The sequence below is a fragment of the Rhinolophus sinicus genome, chromosome 2 (assembly GCF_057876585.1).
Source record: "Rhinolophus sinicus isolate RSI-liver-muscle chromosome 2, RSI-T2T, whole genome shotgun sequence".
In the NCBI taxonomy this organism is placed as follows: domain Eukaryota; kingdom Metazoa; phylum Chordata; class Mammalia; order Chiroptera; family Rhinolophidae; genus Rhinolophus; species Rhinolophus sinicus.
This window is the reverse complement of record NC_142502.1, coordinates 158,206,696-158,224,692: the sequence shown is the minus strand read 5'-3', so window position 1 is coordinate 158,224,692 and position 17,997 is coordinate 158,206,696. Positions and strand designations below refer to the sequence as shown.

The window sequence follows — 17,997 nt, the reverse complement described above, 5'->3', positions numbered from 1 at the left end:
GCTAACAGCAGGTGTCCATTGGCAGATACAACCTGAGTGCAGGTAACTTAGGCGAGGTGGAAACTGTTTGGTTCCACGGGAGGGATGCATGTAAAATGCTGTGTAACTCAAGCATCTACCGTGTGCTTGGGACTGTGGCAATCCAAAAACACATTTTGCCCATGTGGAGCTTTTAGCTACTGGGGGAGTGAAGAGCTGGGTGTAAATAACCACTCTGCAGTGTGGAACCGGTGAGTGCCTGGAGGGTGGATGTTTTCTTCTAGCAACTAGAAGGGTCAGGAATGGTTCCTGGAGAGGCTGGCCTGGAAGGATAGGCAGGACTTGGACATGGGGCCACGGTGTGGCTCCCACATGGGGCATGGGTGCCTGCTATCTGCCCACCACTTGATCCCAGCTACTGCTAATACCACCATTGCTTAGCCTGCTCCTTCCCCTCCTCAGACCTCCACCTCACCCTGGCTGCTGCAGAGCGTAGGTGTCCTCAGATGAGCCCACCGTGGGCCTGGGGAAAGGGCCTGGAGTCAGGGGCCTGAGCAGGGCAGGTCTGAAGTGCTCTCCTCCTGCAGGCCTCTCCCTGGAACGCCTACCCAACTCCATTGCTTCCCGCCACCGCCTGACCGAGAGGGAGGAGGAAGTGATCACCTGCTTCGAGAAGGCCTCCTGGATTGCTCAGGTGTTTCTGCAGGAATTGGAGAAGGTGAGCTGGGAATTATAGGACCACGTTCACAACTGCCCTCTATTGAGCCCCTGTATCTATAGCCCCCACTAAGCTCATGGGTCAGCCTTGTGCAAATTAGAAAAAGGCACCCTGTACCCCTCCAAAGACACTCTGCCTCATTGGTCAGAAAACTCATAGTATTACTGAATCTGTTCCAATGAGACTCTTTTCTGCCAGTAAATAGTTTTAATAAACCAATGAGTCCACACCATGTGTGAGAGGCCAGGAACCTCCTTGGCGAATTCAGCTTGCACAACTGAATTGACAGCCCTGTTTGTATCCATTAACTTGTTCACTCCTCACAGCAACGCTGAAGTAGGGATTATATTCATCCCTGTTTAGTAGGTGAGGTTTAGAGAGATTAAACCATTTGCTCACCGCTCTCCCCTTGGAACGGGTGCAGTCAGGCTGGTCCTTATAGATAAGTTTTCTGGTTCTGTGGTGCCCCAGAAGCTTCCTACTGGATCCCCTATGGGAGGTGAGGGCCGGGGCCCATTCTCCAAGCCTTTCAGAGGCTGGCAGGAAGCTGGCCAGCAGGCGTCTGAAAGTTTTCAGCCTCCTTATCTCCCCGTTCCCCCCTTAGGGAGCCTGTATGAACTGTCTGCAGGACAGCAGTTCCAGGTTTTGCAGCAAACGGTGACGTTACCCCAGTTCTTCCCTTCTGGAGGCTCTTCTGGTTTATTAGGGGAAGAACAGGCAGCCTTACTCAACAAAACACAGCTAACAGTTACATATTCAACAAAACACAGCTAACAGTGACTGACAGCTAGCAGTCCCTGCTTGTATGTCAGGCATGACTTGAATACAGTCATTTTCTAATCTAACCCTCACACCACCTGCTGGAATAGATACCGTTGTGATTCCCATTTTAGAAGTGAGGAAACTCAGGTTTGGAAAGGAATTAAATAGCTTCTCAGAGTTCAGACAGTTAATAAGTGGCATCAGCAGGATTTGGACTCTGGGAGGGTGCTCTGATCCCTTGTGGGGGACAATTTGGGGATGGGGCTTAGGCATTCTGGTTAGTAGCTGTTCAGTAGATGTTAGAAGGCAGAGTAGATTGGGATTGGCGTCTTGAAGGAGGAGCTGAGAGTCTAAGAGCCCAGGAGACATTTGAACTTCACCTACTTTGACAAATGTCAAAATGTCAACCCAGCCCCTGTTTTTGTGATGGGTCTTTTTGGAAGAGTCCCCCTCAGGCCAGGCCAGTTCTCCTAGAGTAGGAGTTCTCACTCTCAGCGCTACTGACATTTGGGGCTGGACAATTCTTTGTTGTGGGGCTGCCCTGGGTTTTATACAATGTTTAGCAGCATCCCTGACCTCTATCCACTAGATCCCAGCAGCCTCACCCCCTCCCCCCAATTGTGACAACCGAAGATGTCTGTGGATACTGCCAAATGTCCCTGGAGGGCAGAATCACCCCCCTGCTGAGAGTCACTGCCCTAGAGCCTCTCCGCTTGATTGGACTTCAGGAGGAAAGGAGCAGTGCTTGAGGGCTCAGCAAAGACAGGTCTCAAGTGTGTTTGCTGGGGGAGGTCCACACTGAGACCTGACAGGGTTGAGTTGACCTCTCCCGAAGTCATGTGGATCACTGCTAGACAGCAGTGTTTTAGGAGCCCCGCACATTTCAGTTTCATGGGGTTTGGAGGGAACTTTGATTAAAAAAGATAAAATCTCCCATTCAGCCAGAAGCCTAGACTTCGGAGTTTTAAAAGGGGATAAAGGTGATGAGCTGTAATGGTTCCAGGGCTGGAATCGTGCCCGTGGTAGTGGGTAGACAAATGGGTCCCCTTAGCTGGATATTTTAAGTTGAAGGAGGGCAGGTCAGAGAAGCCTGTGCATTCTTGGAAATGCTGTGTGTCCCTGCTAAGACTCAGCCCCAAGCTCTGAGGAACTGAGAACATGTCTTAAATCTACTTTGATTTCTGAAAAATAAGGTGGATGGCTCACTGATTTTTCTTTCTTGGCTCAGAGAAGGGAAGTGGCATCATAAAGGCAGGTCAGTGTTGGTGGGGCTGAGTGACCCTCTGAAAGCTGAGTCTTAAGGACAGCTCAGTTAATGACGTAATTGTTCCAAAGCTTTTCCTGGAACCGGGGGTCGCTGACCTTGGGCTAGTCTGATGTCCCACGGTTACATGACAGGGACAGTGCAATTGTTTGTAGAATGAATGAACCAATAAGTAGTAGAGATGACCTGGAATCTGTAGCTGGGGCACATGCCAGCTTTGTGACCTTAGGCTACATCTATAAAATGTAGACAAACCAGCTTTGTAGGGCGGTGGTGGGCATCTGGCATTTGGATGGGGAGAGAGTGCTATAGACATATTTTAAATGAAAGTGAGTTTGGTTGAATTTGGTCTGAGAATTACACCACGTGCCAGTACGGGCGGCCAGGGACTTGGGGTGGTCATGGGGCCACCTCTGCCTGGGTTGACCCTCGCTCTAACCCCTCTGCCTCAGAACTTCAAGACAGTGGTTCTCTCTGTGTTCCCTTTCCCAGATCACAAATAACACCACATCACGGCATCTGAAAGGTTCCCACCCAGTTGACTATGAGCTCACCTACTTCCTGGAAGCCGCCCTCCAGAGCGCTTATGTGACAAACCTGAAGAAGGGGTAGGTCGCCAGCAGCCGAGTGGGCATGTGGAGGTCTCTCTCTGGGCTGGGGACTCAGATGTTGGTGGCGTCGCCTGGCCCATCCCCTCTCTCTGTGTGTGCACGCGCTCTCTGGAGAGGATTGGTGGGGGGGCCTGGCTTGTTCCCATTTTGTCAGACTGCAGTGTACACAGGTGCTTTCTGGGGGAAGGGCCAACCTTCAGGAAGCTGCCCAAGCAATAAAGCTTTCACGTGCTTCAGGGGAGAGCTGGTTCTCTAGAAGGGAGAGGTCTGGGAGCCTGGAGACTGAGATGGAAAGAGGGGAGGACAGTGAGCTGGGCAGCAGGTGCCGGCCTGTGCTGCTCTCTATCACTTCTGGTGTTGAGTAAAGTCATTTCACTTCCCTGAACCTCGGTCTCCCCAAAAAATCAAATGGAAAAGGTGATTCCAGCACATTCCAACTTTCAATGGGCAGTAAGATGTGATGGGAAGTGTAGTCAAAATAAAGGCCTGGAATCATTCGGGGGACTGCCACTGTCCCTGCTGTTGAGGTGGCAAAGAGCTTGTTTTCTCCTGTGGGTTGACTGAGGGGCCCTGGAATACTCATCTACCTCAGACCCAGGAACCATGAGGCCGGGACGCTGCCTTCCTTAGTCTTTTGTTCCCTGCAGTTAAGGAGTAACAGTGCAGTGGATGCTTCCAGCGGGGCTCGAGAGGGTGGTGGTGTGGGCACCAAGCCCAGAGGTGTGTTAGGGATGGTGATGAGGGAGGGAGAAGCTACATAATCGGGAGGACGTTTTACAGGCACCTGTGGCTCTTAGGCAGCTCTGCAGGTCAGTCCTGCCTTCCGAATGCTTCCACGGAGACTTGCAAGGGGGCTGGGGTTTCCTGCATGTCTGCAGCACAGACTTTGGGCTCCATCAGCTCCCTCCGTGACGTCATGACCACCCTCCGTACACGCTGTGGGCTGGGTCTGTGAGGACAGCCCCGGCCATGTGCTCCGTGCACACCTCGCATCGTGGGCAGCGTGGGGCAGCCAAACAGGTGTTACCTCCTCCTCACAGGTGAGGAAGCGAGGGTCAGGCTCTGACTGACTGGAGTCCTTTGAAGCCCGTATTTCATTTTTGGTGTGCTTTATTTTGTTAAATTTTACTTCACTCCTTTTTTCATTTAACATTTTTTGACTGGTGATTCTTTAACATGTTTTGACTGGTTCAAACTGGTGATACCATGTTGGAACTTTACACCTTTCGCTTTTCTTTTTCTTTTTCATTTCTTAGGTGCTGGGCCAGGGAGGCAGTGGGGTCCCCATTTGGGACAAGTGGACTGAGAGGCACAGAGAGCAGAGGCGGGTCATCCCCTCGCCACCCCAAGGGTGGGTCTGGCCCTAGAGCCCTGGGTTCCTCAGACCACCCTGTGACCCTGGAGATGGGTCTTGGGGGACGTCACAAAGACACTGGGGAGCACACTGCCTCTACTCCAGTTCCACCTTCTGTTTTTTTGGGGGGGTCCATTTTTAGTTCCTGAGCTTCAGTTTCAAGAGAGACGGTGGCCCAGCAGGCTAGTTCCTGTTTTTACTGCCGACGCAGCTGTGCTGGCTGCCTCTCTCTAGCTGGAAACTGCCATTTCCCTGTCTCTCCCCATCCCCCAGGGAACGCCTCAGTCTGCAGTTGTAGCTCAGGGATGAATGGGGGTGATAAGAAATGCCGCCCTCAGCCCCTGCCTGCAGAGATTTGGAAGGAGGGGCAGACTTGTTACCCCAAGGCTTGTTAGCACCTTCTGAAACCCACTGTGAACCTGGGGGAGCTGAACCTCTGCAGCAGGGGTCAGCACAGCCTGTTTTTGCAAATAAAGTTTTATTGGAACATAGCCATACCCATCCGTTTACATAGTGTCTCACCTACCGAGCTGGGCAGTTGGGATGGAGACCGTAGGTAAAGCCCAAAGTATTTACTCTCTGGCCCTTTATAGAAAAGAGTTTGCTGACTGACGCCTGCTCTAGATTTAAGAAGTCGTCTCTCCTGAGGCCTTTTGTAAAAGAGGTGCTCTTGTCCTTCTGTATGAGAGCCCCACAGAGTAGATTTTGTGCACAGGGGACAGTTCTAATTTTAGTGTTAGGTCCCCTTTATTCATTCAACACATATTCATTATACTAATACATGTGACTTATTAAGTCAGTTTGTGCCAGGCACTTGTTAAGTACTTTGTTTGCATGTATATTTAGTCCTCCCAACATCCCTACTCTACAGGTGGGAAACTGAGGTGCAGAGAACATAAATGACTTGTCCTGGGCTGAGCCTGTATTCAGGGCTCGTCTGACACTCTTAACCACTAGGCAACCCTGCCCACAGCAGGAACCCTGGGATTAATATGACCCTGCTGCTCATAGCCTAACATGTGTTCCTCTGAGTATGCTTGAGCTTGGTAGGTGTGGTCCCAGCTTCTTGTTCGAAGAGTCTGGCGAGCGCCCTCACCATCTAAAGGACATCAGGACAGGGCCTGGGAGGTGGAGGCCACTCAACGGCCCTGAGCGAATTCCTCTCTACCCTACAGCTCTGCTTCCTGCCCTCTAACAGGGGGATTCTGTGTGTCCTACTGCAGGAGTGTGAGAGTCCAAGGAGGGGGAGGAAATGGAAAGACACTTTGAGCACCGGAGGCATTGCTGTTAACTCTCCCTCTGCTGAGGTCCTCCCATCTATACCCCTTGGGTCTGCCTGCTCCCCTTCCCCACACCGCATTTTCTGCAGGTGTGGTGAGGTTAAGGTGAACATCAAGGACAGCCAGGAGGAAAGGAAAGAGGGGACCAGCAGGTATCAAGCACCTGCTGTGCGCCAGGCTGGACCACGTGCTCAGTGCACAAGGTCGTGTGACCCAGTTCACTCACAAGGGGACAAAGGCTCAAAGAGTTTGAGTAACTTGCCCAACCTCACCCACTGGGATTCCAACTTCAGATCAGAGGGGCCTAGAAACCCATGCCCTTTCCAATTTTGGGGTGTGGAAGGGCAGCCTGGGCAGCCTGTGGGGTGTGGGAGAGAAGAACAGGGCGCCAGTGAGGGTTCCGAGTCTCTGGGCTGATTCCTGGTATGCCGCTGCAGGGCTCCCATTGCCCTGGGTCCTGAGTCACCGTTCCCAGAAAGGTAGCTCCTCCTCTTTTACTTGGTCCCACCCCTCTTCAGAGTGGGCCTGTTTCCTCCCCTGTCTGCGTTCTGCACACACAGGCTGTGTGTGTGTGTGTGTGTGTGTGTGTGTGTGTGTGTGGTGGTGATGGTGGTGCCAGCGGTAGGCAGAGGCATTCACCAACCGTCACCCTCCAGGAAGGCCCAAGTAATTTCCGTTACTTTTCTGTTCCTGTCACTCTGCTCCCCTCCTTTCAAACTCTTTTCCTTTTGAAGCACAAATTTTAGTCCTTAAAACCAGGATGCTGATTCTACTCCGCCACCCTCAGCACCTCCCAAATAAAGAATGGAAATTGAGTCATGATTTCTTTGCAAACAAATAGCCCAAGCATTTGAAAGCCTGAGTGTGAGCAGCAGTCCCCAGGACATGAGGTAGCAGCTCAGCTCCCCTGTTGGTTTCCTGGGTCCACATCCAGCCCAGAGGTGGCCCCGGAATGTGACAGATAGGTAAAGCAGGAATTGCAGCCCGGGGTGCCAGCTGGGCTTTAAACAATTTCTTCACTCCTTTCCTCTTAATAGTAGCTAATATTTGTTGAGAACTTACTGCATACCAGACAGAATGCTATGAAGTAGGAACAAATAATACTCCCATTTTACTGAAGAAAGGAGAGTTGGAAGTACTTGCCCAAAATCACAGGGTAACAGGTGGTATTGCCAGCAAACCTGTTGCTGAACTGGGTCTGTGGGGGGCCTGTCCTTTACATTGTGGGTTTTAATGATATCCCTGGCCTCCACCTGTTAGATGCCAGTAGCTCCCCCACTCCCAAATGTGACAACCAAAAATGTCTCCCGACATTAACAAGTGTTCTGGGGTTGGGGTAAAGGGCAAAATCGCCCCCAGTTGAGAACCACTGCTTAGCCTGAGGTGTAAGAAATAGACAGTCAGGGGGCGATTGGGACCCAGATCCCTAACATCAGGTCTTCTCCAGGGCAGCTCCCAAAAGTCCTTTAACGGGCTCCAGGGCCATTTCCTGGTGGTTAAATTCACCCCCACTTGCATGGGCTTTTGGGGTTTGGGGGAAAGGGGAGAAACCATCCCTATGTTCAGTGGAGTCACGGCCCAGTAGTGGGGAATGGGGCTAAGGTAAGAAAGGCCAGGGAAGAGCCCAGCAGTTCATTTCACAGCCGTTTCTGAGAGCCTCCTGTGTGCTACCCACCTTGTGTGGCTCCCACTGGAGCTGGGAACGGGATAAATTCCTTCCTTGGGGAACTTGCACTCCAGCGGGAGCTCACAGTGAAGGAGCAAATGTAGACTTCAGACTGAGCTCTGTGCTAGGGAGAAGGAGATGTAGGGGTGCTGCTGGGACTCTGAAGAGACAGTTCCACCTGAGGGGCCAGGTGGAGTGGAGTCAGGAGCTAAGGTGCTGCGTGGGTGTTAGAAGAGGTTCCATAGGGCAGAAGGAACAGCGAGAGATAGTGGGGTCCGTTCCTGGGGGAGGAAACCTGAGAGCCGGAGCTCATTCCCATGTGGGCCTGGAGTGGACCCCGCCTCCAGAGGGACCAGAGGAGCTCCTGCTGACAATGGGATGCTGTGCCCCTGAGGGCCAGATGGCTACGAGCCGTGCCTACACCCAGGGCCCAGTCTTGTCCCTCCAGTTAAGGATCTGACAAAATTTAAAGGGTGTGGTGTTCTCCACTGTACAAGTGCGTGATGCTTGCTTGAGCTCCAGACAACGCTTCTTTTATTTTGAACTTCGGTGAAGCTTAGGCCTCTCAGGCTGGCTAAGTCTGAAACAGCTGCCCAGTTTACTCATTCAGTGTGTCTGAGGGACATTAATTTTTTCCAGGGGCCTTGCCCTATTGATCCAACAGTTAATTCCCCCAGATGACTCCTGCCCTTTGCCCTGTGACTAATGACCGGGTTCCTAATTGACCAGGGACTGAAGGTGCTGGCCTGAAAGGACAATCATGAATTGGGAGGCACGCTCCCAAAGGCCAGGGGTCTGGGATGCCTGCAGTTCCATTCCCCTTGCTGCCACCAGAGGGCAGCCGTGGACTCCAATCGGAACCTCGCTCCAGGCAGTTCTAAGGATACCAGTTGCCAGGAGGGGGCACCTTTCTGTCATGTTGGGGGAGGCAGGGAGGCAGTGGCAGCTGGGTCCAGGATCTTGGCTGTGGGGGAGTCTTGGTTCTCCTTTGCAGGAAGCAGCTCCAGGGGTGAAGCAGCAGGGGAGCCGGGGCAATGCAATGCCAGGGAAGTTGATTGTTGCTCGGTGGCCTTGACCTCGCTAGGAACAAGTCTCTGGGCCTCTCCCAAGAACCTGAACGTGAGCCTACCCAGCTCCTTCCCCTGGAGTGGGCAAAGGGGCCACTTTTTGGGGGGGTAGTTTTTTTTCTTCTTTCTGCCTAGCTCTGCAGAGCCCATGCCTGGCTCAGGGATGGCCGTGAGCTTGAGCCATGTGTGTTGAACCAGGTGGGCTATATGTTTTGTGCATGTTCTTAAACACAATTTTTTTTTAATTACTAAAGCAATATGTGCTCATTATACCAAAACCAAACAATAGAAAAGGGAATGTGTATGTTTTCTAAGGGAGTTCCTCGGAGCTTGGCAGGTTGTTTTTCAGCCTTATGAAAGCACTCTCCCCTTCTGCTGTGAGTATGTGTGTGTTCACGCCTGTGTACACACATGCTTCACCTTGCCAGTAGGTGCTGAGTCAAGAAGCAGCTCGGAAGCCTGAGCTACAGATGGCCCTGGGGGGAGGGGACTCTGCCGAATGGGGAAGTACCTCGGAAAACCTACCCTGCCGAGTGGTGCGACCACTGTGAAGGGTGTGTTCAGTTACTGTTGTCTTTTGTCTTGCTCTCATCAGCCACCCAGTATCTATAGCACTGGGGGAAGGCAGGAGGCAGATGGCTCTAAGGGGGATTCAGGAACTAAAATGACTCACCAGCGAAGCCCAGGATGGCCTCCTTGTGGTCTGTGTCATGCTTTGGGGCACAGGGATATGTCTGAGACCCACTGGAGAGAGCACACTTCCAGCCTCTCTTAATGCACAGCCTTCATTTATTGTCAGCCCTCACTGCCCATCCCCCACCTCACTAAAAAGGTAAGATCCCCTTGCCTGAACAACCTCAGTGCCCCATAAGGGAAGTGTCACAGCCTTGTTCTGAGGCTGAGGGTGAGGAGAGCTTTAGGTTTTAAAAATGATGTGGGTCTATGACTGGAGTGACCTTTGAACTTCACCTGCCAGATGACGTTTGAACTTCACCTGATCTTATCTCCTAATTCAACCCTCCAGCTGTTGGGAATTGCCGATTGGCTGTGCTCTTCTGGGTCTTTGACCAGAAACCTCTCATACACAGTTTAGCAGTGTCGGTCCTGAAACGGGGACTTCTTGTCAGGGTCGTATGTTCTAGTGTCTGTTTAGGTTCCGTTCAGCCATAAATCCCATGCAGTTTCTTATTCTCTGTTTCAACTCAAATTAACACCCCCCCCAAATTTTTTTGTTGAGTACCTACTGTGTGCAAAACACTTTGCTAAGCTCTGAATAAATCAAGAGTGTAGCTAATTTAATAGACTGAGCTCCTTATGTGCAGGGCCGCAAAAGGACAATCAAGAAGTCACTGTGGAAATCACAGTTCAGGATTGTCCTTTCACACATCCCTTCTTTTAGTTCATTCCACCAGTATGTGTGGGATGCCTGTTGAGATGCCCACACTCCTGGTATGCAGCAGGCACTTTGTAAAGGCTTAGTCAATTGAGCCCTGGGAGTCCTGGACCGCCAATGGCTAGGAAAGGAAAGTATAACCATGGCAGGTCAAAAAAACAGGTGTTGTCTTTCTCCGGGGCCTTTTTAGTTCAAAGGAAGTAAAAGCTGAACCCCTTGGTGCCTACTGTAAGCCCACGTCTCCCCTTGGGTAATTGATGGCCTAGAAAGGCAGGCATCTTCCAGGCTTTAATGTTCCCCTCGGAAAAGGGGGGGTGATTTATCCACAATGATTTCTTGAGTGCCTTCAATGTGCCAAGCATGGTGCTGGAACCCGAGATAACAAAGCCTGCCTCTCCAACCTCCTCAGAAGCTGCAAAACCTGCATGAGACAAAGCATTTTGAAACGTCTGTACCCCTGCCCGCTGCTGACAAGGGGACCCAAGGTGCTTGCCTGCTCCCTGCACACCCCACCTGGCGGCCTCCTTCAAGTGCCCTGTTGTCCTTCGCCCCTCCTCCCTGCACTCACATCCTCTTTCCCTCTGTTCCTGGCCAGCCAGGCATTACTTGAGTTGGAATCCATGGCTTCCTGGCCTCTCCACACACAGCCTGATTCTGGGCCAGGGTTTGTCTGAGGCCCTGTTTGGATAAAGTTAAAGAGGCAGCTTTGCTTAGAAAGGTCAGCGTGAGAGATAGAACAAAGAGATCTTTCAAGGTGTCCTCTCACGAGGCGCTACCTGGCACAGGCAGCTTTAGACCTGGGGCAGGATTGCTCAGGCTGGTGGGAGAAACCCTGTTTCCCAGAGCGGTGAGCTGAGGCAGAGGGGCATTGCCAGCACTTCACACCAGGTCAGTGCCATCTGGAAGCCCGCATTGTTCCCTGTGCAGGTCTGCCCACGGGAACTTCTGCATTGGATTTTCTCTATGTGCAGTCAATAAAATTTGGGATTTACCCAAAAGATGCCTGACAATGATTATTTCCTTTGTTTAGGAATTCCTGGGAGCTTATTTCAATATCAAAATCCCTTATAGATTAAAAAATAGTAAAAATACACACTTTTTGGACATAGGATCTTATTAAAATGCGGTTCTGATTCATTAATTGTATGTGTGTGTCTTGGGGGAAGCAGGGTCTCTGAGAGTCTGCATTTCTCCCAAGCCCCCAGGTGGTACCGAAGCTGCTGCTGGTCTGGGAGCACTCTAAGTGTTGATGACATAGAGACTAAAGATGGAGAGAGGACAGTCCTGGTACTGGAGTAAGCAGGGGCCACAGTCCCTCTTGGCTCTGGCCTCCTGGTAGCTGCCTGGGCTACCAGGCAAATTACCAGGCAGATTACCAGGCAAATTACCAGGCAGAGTGGAAAATCACCCACAGGTCCCAGGAGCCACCAGCTTCCTGTAGGCCCTCGGGCCCTGGAGCAGCCCCAGGGGCCAGCCCTGCCTTACCCTGTGGCCATTTGGCCCAGCTGCCAAGGCAGAGCTCTCAGGCAGCCTGAGTTCCCAGAGCCAGCCATTTTCCTCTCTTCTGACAGCTCGTGCAGCCTGTCTTTTTTTCTTTCTCCTGGTGGTAGCCTGCTATCTAGTTCTGGGTTCTTTTCCAAGGCAGAGACCTCACTGGCACCGAGGAGCGTCTGCTGCAAACTTTTCCAACTTGGACTTGTGGGGGCTCCCAGCCTGTCCCTGGGTATGGTTTGTCTACCAGGGAATCCTGTTATGTCCTGTGTAGGGGCAAGGGGTGATGGGAGGAGAAATATGGACATAAAGCTGGAGGCTCGCAGGCGTTTCTGTCCCCTCCTCCCTACTCATTAGCTCCTGAACATCCTTGCCAAATAATGTGGCAAAGTAAGGCATAAGTAATATGGGCTTTAAGACCCAAATTAGAAGAGGGAAGGGAAATAACTAATATTTAGTAAACCTCTACCACATGCCTGGGTCTGCGTGGGGCTTTTCCTCCACTCACCTTCCTGCCACCACTATGAGCAAATGAGGGGTCTTCCTCCTATAGATGGGGAGACTAGGACTCAGAGAGGCTGCCTTGCTTCCCAGGATTACAGATTTAGGATCTGCCTGCAAAGCTGGGGTGTCTGTGTCCGGTTGTCCCTTCTGGAACCTGGCTTCGTAGCATAGGAGAACTGGGAGACCCCAAGAATCAGCTAAACCAGTGGTTCTCAAACTGGAGTGTTGGAACCCCCTGGAGACTTGACAAAACCCAGATGGCTGGGCTCCACCCTAGAGTTTCTGATTCAGCAGGTCTGGAGTGGGGGCCTCAGCGTTTGCTTTTCTAGTAAGTTCCTGGGATGCCGATGCTGCTGGTCCAGTGACCACATCTTGAGAACCTGCGGTCTCAACTTGTTTTTCAAAATGTGGGATGAGTAGCTCTAGTGATTCACAAGGTGGTTTTAAGGGATACACAGACTAACTTTAAAAAAATCCTTCTGTATTTAATATCTGGTAGGAAAAAAATACACAGAAAAACTAGCACACCAAATCCATGATTTGGGGTATTCTTGATTAAGGTGAAATAGCTACTGAAGTAAAAGGAAGACTCGTATAAAGAAAAGTGACACTGATGGTATGTAGCTAATGGCAAAATGTATAAACGTGGTGTGCAGATTACACGTCTGAGAGATGCTGATACAAACCGAAGGCCTGATATTACAGAGGGGGAGACCAGGTGCAGCCCCAGAGGTGAGCCCGCCTCCCTGGACCACTTGGCCATCAGTGGCAACACCCAGACTTGAACCATCTCTAAGGGCGCTGTGGGGCCCTGTCCTGCTTGCCCCTCCCAATTCTTCCGAAGCTCTTGGCAGGCCAGGGAAGATGTTTGTGACTGATTCCCTCCCAGAGATCTTTGTATCCATTCTCAACCCTACAACCAAGGGTGCGTGTTTATAATGTTGGCAGTTTGCACATTGGGGGCTTGCTTGTCTGCAACCTGAGGTCCCAGAAGGCAGGGACTTGATCACTAAACCTGTCCTTCTATGGCTGCAGGCCCCAAAGCCCCCAGGAATCTGTTTCATGCATGAAAGTAGCAGGAGGGGTTCGTATGACTTTCCTGGCCGCCAGTTGGGGCTTTTTACCCTCTGGTCTTTCATTTCTTCATTTGCTGGCCCATCAGCCTCTGCTTTCCTTGTGCGTTGTGACCCAGGGAACCCCTAGAGCAAATGAGAAGAGCAGTCCTCAGACACTGGTTGAGCACATGCTGTGTGCAGGGGCTGTGCGAGGGCCGTGCTTTCGGAGAAAGACAGGAGCCCTCAGGGCGAGAGGGGTTGGCCTGGAAACAGAAAATGGCCAAAAGATGTCATGCTTGTTTCAGAAGAGGAATGAAAGGGTGCAAGAGTAACACGGCATGGGGAGGCCTCTGGGAAGGGCGCGAGGAGGAAGTAATGTGGGAAAGGGTTTTTAAAGGATAAATAGGGGAAAGGCTCTTTTTAAGGCAGTAGGAGAAGCCTGTGCCAAGACTTGACATAGGGAACCCTGGTCGCTCATTCAGAAAGGACTTGAGTGGTGGGAGACGAGATAGGAGAGGCAAAAGGCAGACCCAACAGCCCTGGGATGCCTGCTGAAGGCCTACACTGGATTCTGTAAGGGTTGAGGGCGCCAACAAAGGGGCCAGCCTGGGAGGGACAAGATGACGTACGGATGTCGGGTAGACCCCTCGAGGGGCAGTGGGAGTAGTTATTCAAACTGCAGACCACAACCCATTCGTGGTTGCGAGATCTATTTAGTGGACTGCAGCCAGCATTTTTGAAAAGGGGAGTAGGGGGAGACGTAAAATAGAAAACAGAATGGATTGCGTGTAGTTGAGATAGGTAAAGTGTCGAGAAACTTGCTTCCGTGTTTTTATAAGGAAAGTGTGTGTGTATATACTGGGTTGCAATGTCAAATGTATTTTTTACTATGGGTCATATTTGAAAGAGCTTGAAAATTATTTTAAGGCACAGAGGCCTGGCTGGAGGAGGTGAGACCGGCCAGCATGGTTCTCCAGGCCTGAGGCGATGCAGGCCAGTCTAGGGCCCCGGTGGCAGGGATTGAGAGATGAGGATGGAGTCTAGCGTTGACCAGGTGTGGAGGGGGAAGATGGAGGATTTGAGACTTGACTCAATTCAGAAAGTGTGACACCAGCCCAAGGCTCTTGGACCAAAGTAACATCTTATTTGAAACACTGGATCTTGGGCCCCGGGCCCCTTCTGGTGGTGAAATGGAAGCCAGGCTCAGTGTCAGGGGGTTGGGGAGAGAGATCCTTCTGTGTTTTGATGAGTGATGTCCTGGCCCTCTAGGGTCCTGGTGTTACAACTCTGACCTTCCATTCCAATTATTGAAGGTTTTCCAATAACACTCAGGCAGGCTCCTGGTGTCCGCAGTTTGATGAGGATGTCCTAGTGGGAACTCCCTGCTAATGACCCGCTTCTGTGGTCTTCCCAATAGGAACATCGTGAAAGGCATGAGGGAGCTCCGGGAGGTGCTACGGACCATGGAAACCAAAGCGACTCAGAACTTCAAAGTGGTAAGACGGACAGGCCCCAGGGCCGAGTGCTGGGGGCCGGCCATGGCGGGTGTACTCAGGGGTCGGTTTCAGTGAGAGACAGCAGAAGTCCTAGGGGGCAATCCCTGAATCAGGGATGGTGATATGTCGCGTGCGTGCTGTACTCTCCCCATCTGCGCTTGTGGCAGACGTTCATCTCAGCATCCTCTTAGCTTCCTAAAGCCCAGGAAGCGCCCTCAGCATCCTTCTCGTAGCACTGCAGGTGGCCCCTAGCCTCCGATCAGAACTGAAACCTACTGCCTCCCTTTCCTAGCAAGGTAGTGTGCTAATATTTAAGAATTTGTTTATGATCTTAGCTAATAACCTAGACTCTGCTTTGCTGCCCCAATTCAGGCCTGCATTCTTAGGCTTCCATTCACCCCAAATCAGAGCCAGAGCTGCTTCGCACTTTTGAAGGTTTGGTCAACTATCAGGAAGGTATCTGGTAGATAGCTGCCTTTGCCTGCGGCTTTATGCTCTGCCAGAGCCTGTGAATATTCTGCTGGGCTCTGCTGGGCTCCACGGGGTCAACAGAAGGCGGAAATGCACCTCTTGTCTAGGAGAAGAGAGAGGATGAAAAATTAAGGAGGCGTGTCAACGGCCCACAGAAGGGGTGGGGTAGCCTCAGCGCTGGAGGGGGCTCCTTGGGAGTGGAGGGTTGGGCCTCCTAAAGGGACAGCGCTTTGCAAGGCGGGCAGATCTGGCCGTGTGGGGAGAGCGACTTGCCTGGGTCTAAGGGCCTCCCTCTCTGCCAGGTGGCGGCCAAGCACCTGGCGGGGGTCCTGCTGCACTCCCTGAGTGAGGAGTGCTACTGGAGCCCCCTGTCCCATCCTCTGCCCGAGTTCATGAGCAAGGAGGAGAATTCCTTCATCACGCAAGCCCTGCGGAAGCCTCACCTCTACGAAGGAGATAAGTAAGCTCTGCTGGCCCTGCTGGAGCACCCCAGCCTCACCCCACACTCAGGGGTCGGCCCCCACTGGCAGCCCCTCTCTGCCCCACGCACTCCTCCAGGGGCCACCCAGCTCACTGCCAGGCAGGCTCTTCAGTATCAGCGGGAGCCAAATAGACTAGAGAAGGCAGGTGTCAGGGAGGGGTTGGCAGGAGATTCCTATAAGGCATCCACAGGCCACACAAATTATTAGGGGAGTACCTGCCTTCCTAATCGTCTTACTTAATACCAGCTCTCTTGTTTGTGCCCGTAATTGAAGGTGGGGTCTGTGACTGCCTGGCAGAGCTCCTCTCTCACTGCCCTGCTCCCTGCCCCTCCTGCTCATGCCCTGCTGGGTGCTAGAAGGGCCATCTCTACCCCCCGCCCCCAGCACCTGCAGTAGTTCCGGCCTGGCTGCCCACCACTGCCTTTGAGATCCATAACTCAGGGGCATGATAAACAACTGCAGGTGGTATCCGGTGCCTGTGAATTATGTAGGAGAGGGTCACCTTACAGGGCTGGTGCTGAGTCGGGGCAGAAGGGCCAGCGTGGTAGGCGTGGCAGGCCAGCCGTGCTGCGTGAGGTGCTGCGTGAGGGCCGTGCTGGAACCAAGCTGCCCTTGGTGTCTTTCAGCCTCTACTGCCCGAAGGATAACATTGAGGAAGCCCTCCTGCTGCTGCTCATCAGCGAGTCCATGGTAAGCTCCAGGGCCGGCCCTGCCTTTGTGGGTGGGGCTTCAGCACTCAGGCACTGGCCCCCAGGTCCCAGCTGCGCTCCGCCTCCGCGGATATCCCTGAAACTGGGTTCTCAGATCTGCTCCCCCATGCAGGGGTGAGGCTCACGTACTAGGTTTGGGTCAGGGGCACAAGGCTGCATTTGGGGGACCTGGGTTCTGCCCCCAAATGAGTAGGTACTGAGCTACCCCCCCACCCTCCTCTTCTGAGGTTACAAGATTTGGTTATCAGCAAGTCAGTGGTACTCCTTGAACAGCTCCATGCTGGGTGTGTGACCCACATAAGGGAGTGGAAGCAGCATACACTTTCGGGGCAGAAGGCCTGGGTTCAGGTTCCAGCTCTGCCACTTGTTAGCTGAGAGCCCTGGGCAAACCTCCTCATCCCTTTGAGCCTCAGTTTCCTTACCTATAAGGTGATAGTCCCTCCCAGAGGGAACTGTGCCTGCAGAAGGAACTCACTTATTCAAGAAACTATCGAGCATCATATACTTTGTGCCAGGCCCTGTTCTGGATGCCAGAGTCGCAGCAGCAAACAAAACAGAAAAGTCAGTCCCTCGTGGTGCTTACGTTCTAGTGAGGGGAGTGGGCAATAAATTAATTGACGACTAAAATAGCCCGAGTACCAGTGTCTGCATGCCCTGGAAAAACAAAGCAATGGGGGGACAAGGTGTGTTGGATAAAGCACATGTGAACTGCTTCTTAGACTTCTCTCAGGATGCTCATTTCCCCGGCCCCAGGCAGGGAGACGAGGCAGGCACGCACGCACGCACGCATGCATGGGCTTTGGAGGCTCAGCAAAGGAGAGAGGTGTGGTGGGTGCTCCCGGAGATGGTAAGATGAAGGATACCCTGGACTGGTCACCAGGGAAGGTGGAGGGGGCGTGGACAGGAGCGGCAGAAGCCACGTGTGGAGGTGCCGTCCTCCGACTGGGGGCCCCTCAGAGTTTATGAGCTGAGCCCCTCAGGTTGAGATTAGGTTTCTTAAAATGATGCGTCTGATAGCATTGTGTGGAAATGGACTTTAAGAAATCATGACCCCACAAGCTGGATCCCTGAACAGCCAGAAACAAATGTGCCTTTGGATACCTGGGACCGTGTGATGCCAGGGCTTGTTTAGAGAATTTTGGTCAGTGGGCTCCCTCCAGCTCAACAGGTACTCCCACAGACAGAAGGAGGGATGTTGGACTGGGCGGCCGGGAGGAAGGGGACAGCGAGAGACTGTATCCTTCCTCAGCCAGGCCTGGTCCATTTGGATGTGAGAGTTCCCATGAGGGCTGCGGACATTTGGATCTGGGTCGTGGTCCTGAAAGGTTTGCAGGGTGCGTGATTGGGAGAGGGAAGTGGTTGTGCCAGGAAGGGGACATCTAGCTGGTGAGCCCAGTGTGGAGATAGAAGTACCAAGTGCCAGTTCTGATTTTCACGGGAGAACAATATGCGTTTCATAGAAAAAGGATCCTCACTCTGACCACAGACTGAACCCCAGTTTTTAATTGTTTGAACCTCAGACATAGACCAGTACCCCTCACTGTCCCCTATACACACTTCGGTTAGCCATCCCACCTCCTCCACCCGAAGGTGAGACTACACTGAGGTCACCGGTCTTGGGAAACAGGTTGTTATTATTACCTTCCTGTGCTGAGGGAGGTATTATTACCTTCCTGTGCTGAGGTGTGGTCCAC

The 17,997-nt window shown here is 52.3% G+C and overlaps 1 protein-coding gene across 3 annotated transcripts in view; it reads left to right on the top strand.

Moving 5' to 3' along the window:
- The window catches only part of TTC7A (tetratricopeptide repeat domain 7A), a 113,162-nt gene that overhangs the window by 26,567 nt on the left and 68,598 nt on the right, over nt 1–17,997 (top strand). For all 3 annotated transcript variants that reach the window (XM_019748610.3, XM_088796179.1, XM_019748611.3), the window contains 5 exons: nt 567–697; nt 3,216–3,331; nt 14,562–14,640; nt 15,414–15,571; nt 16,220–16,283. In XM_019748610.3, coding sequence (XP_019604169.3) covers nt 567–697; nt 3,216–3,331; nt 14,562–14,640; nt 15,414–15,571; nt 16,220–16,283 — 548 coding nt within the window. The remainder of the gene's footprint in view (nt 1–566; nt 698–3,215; nt 3,332–14,561; nt 14,641–15,413; nt 15,572–16,219; nt 16,284–17,997) is intronic.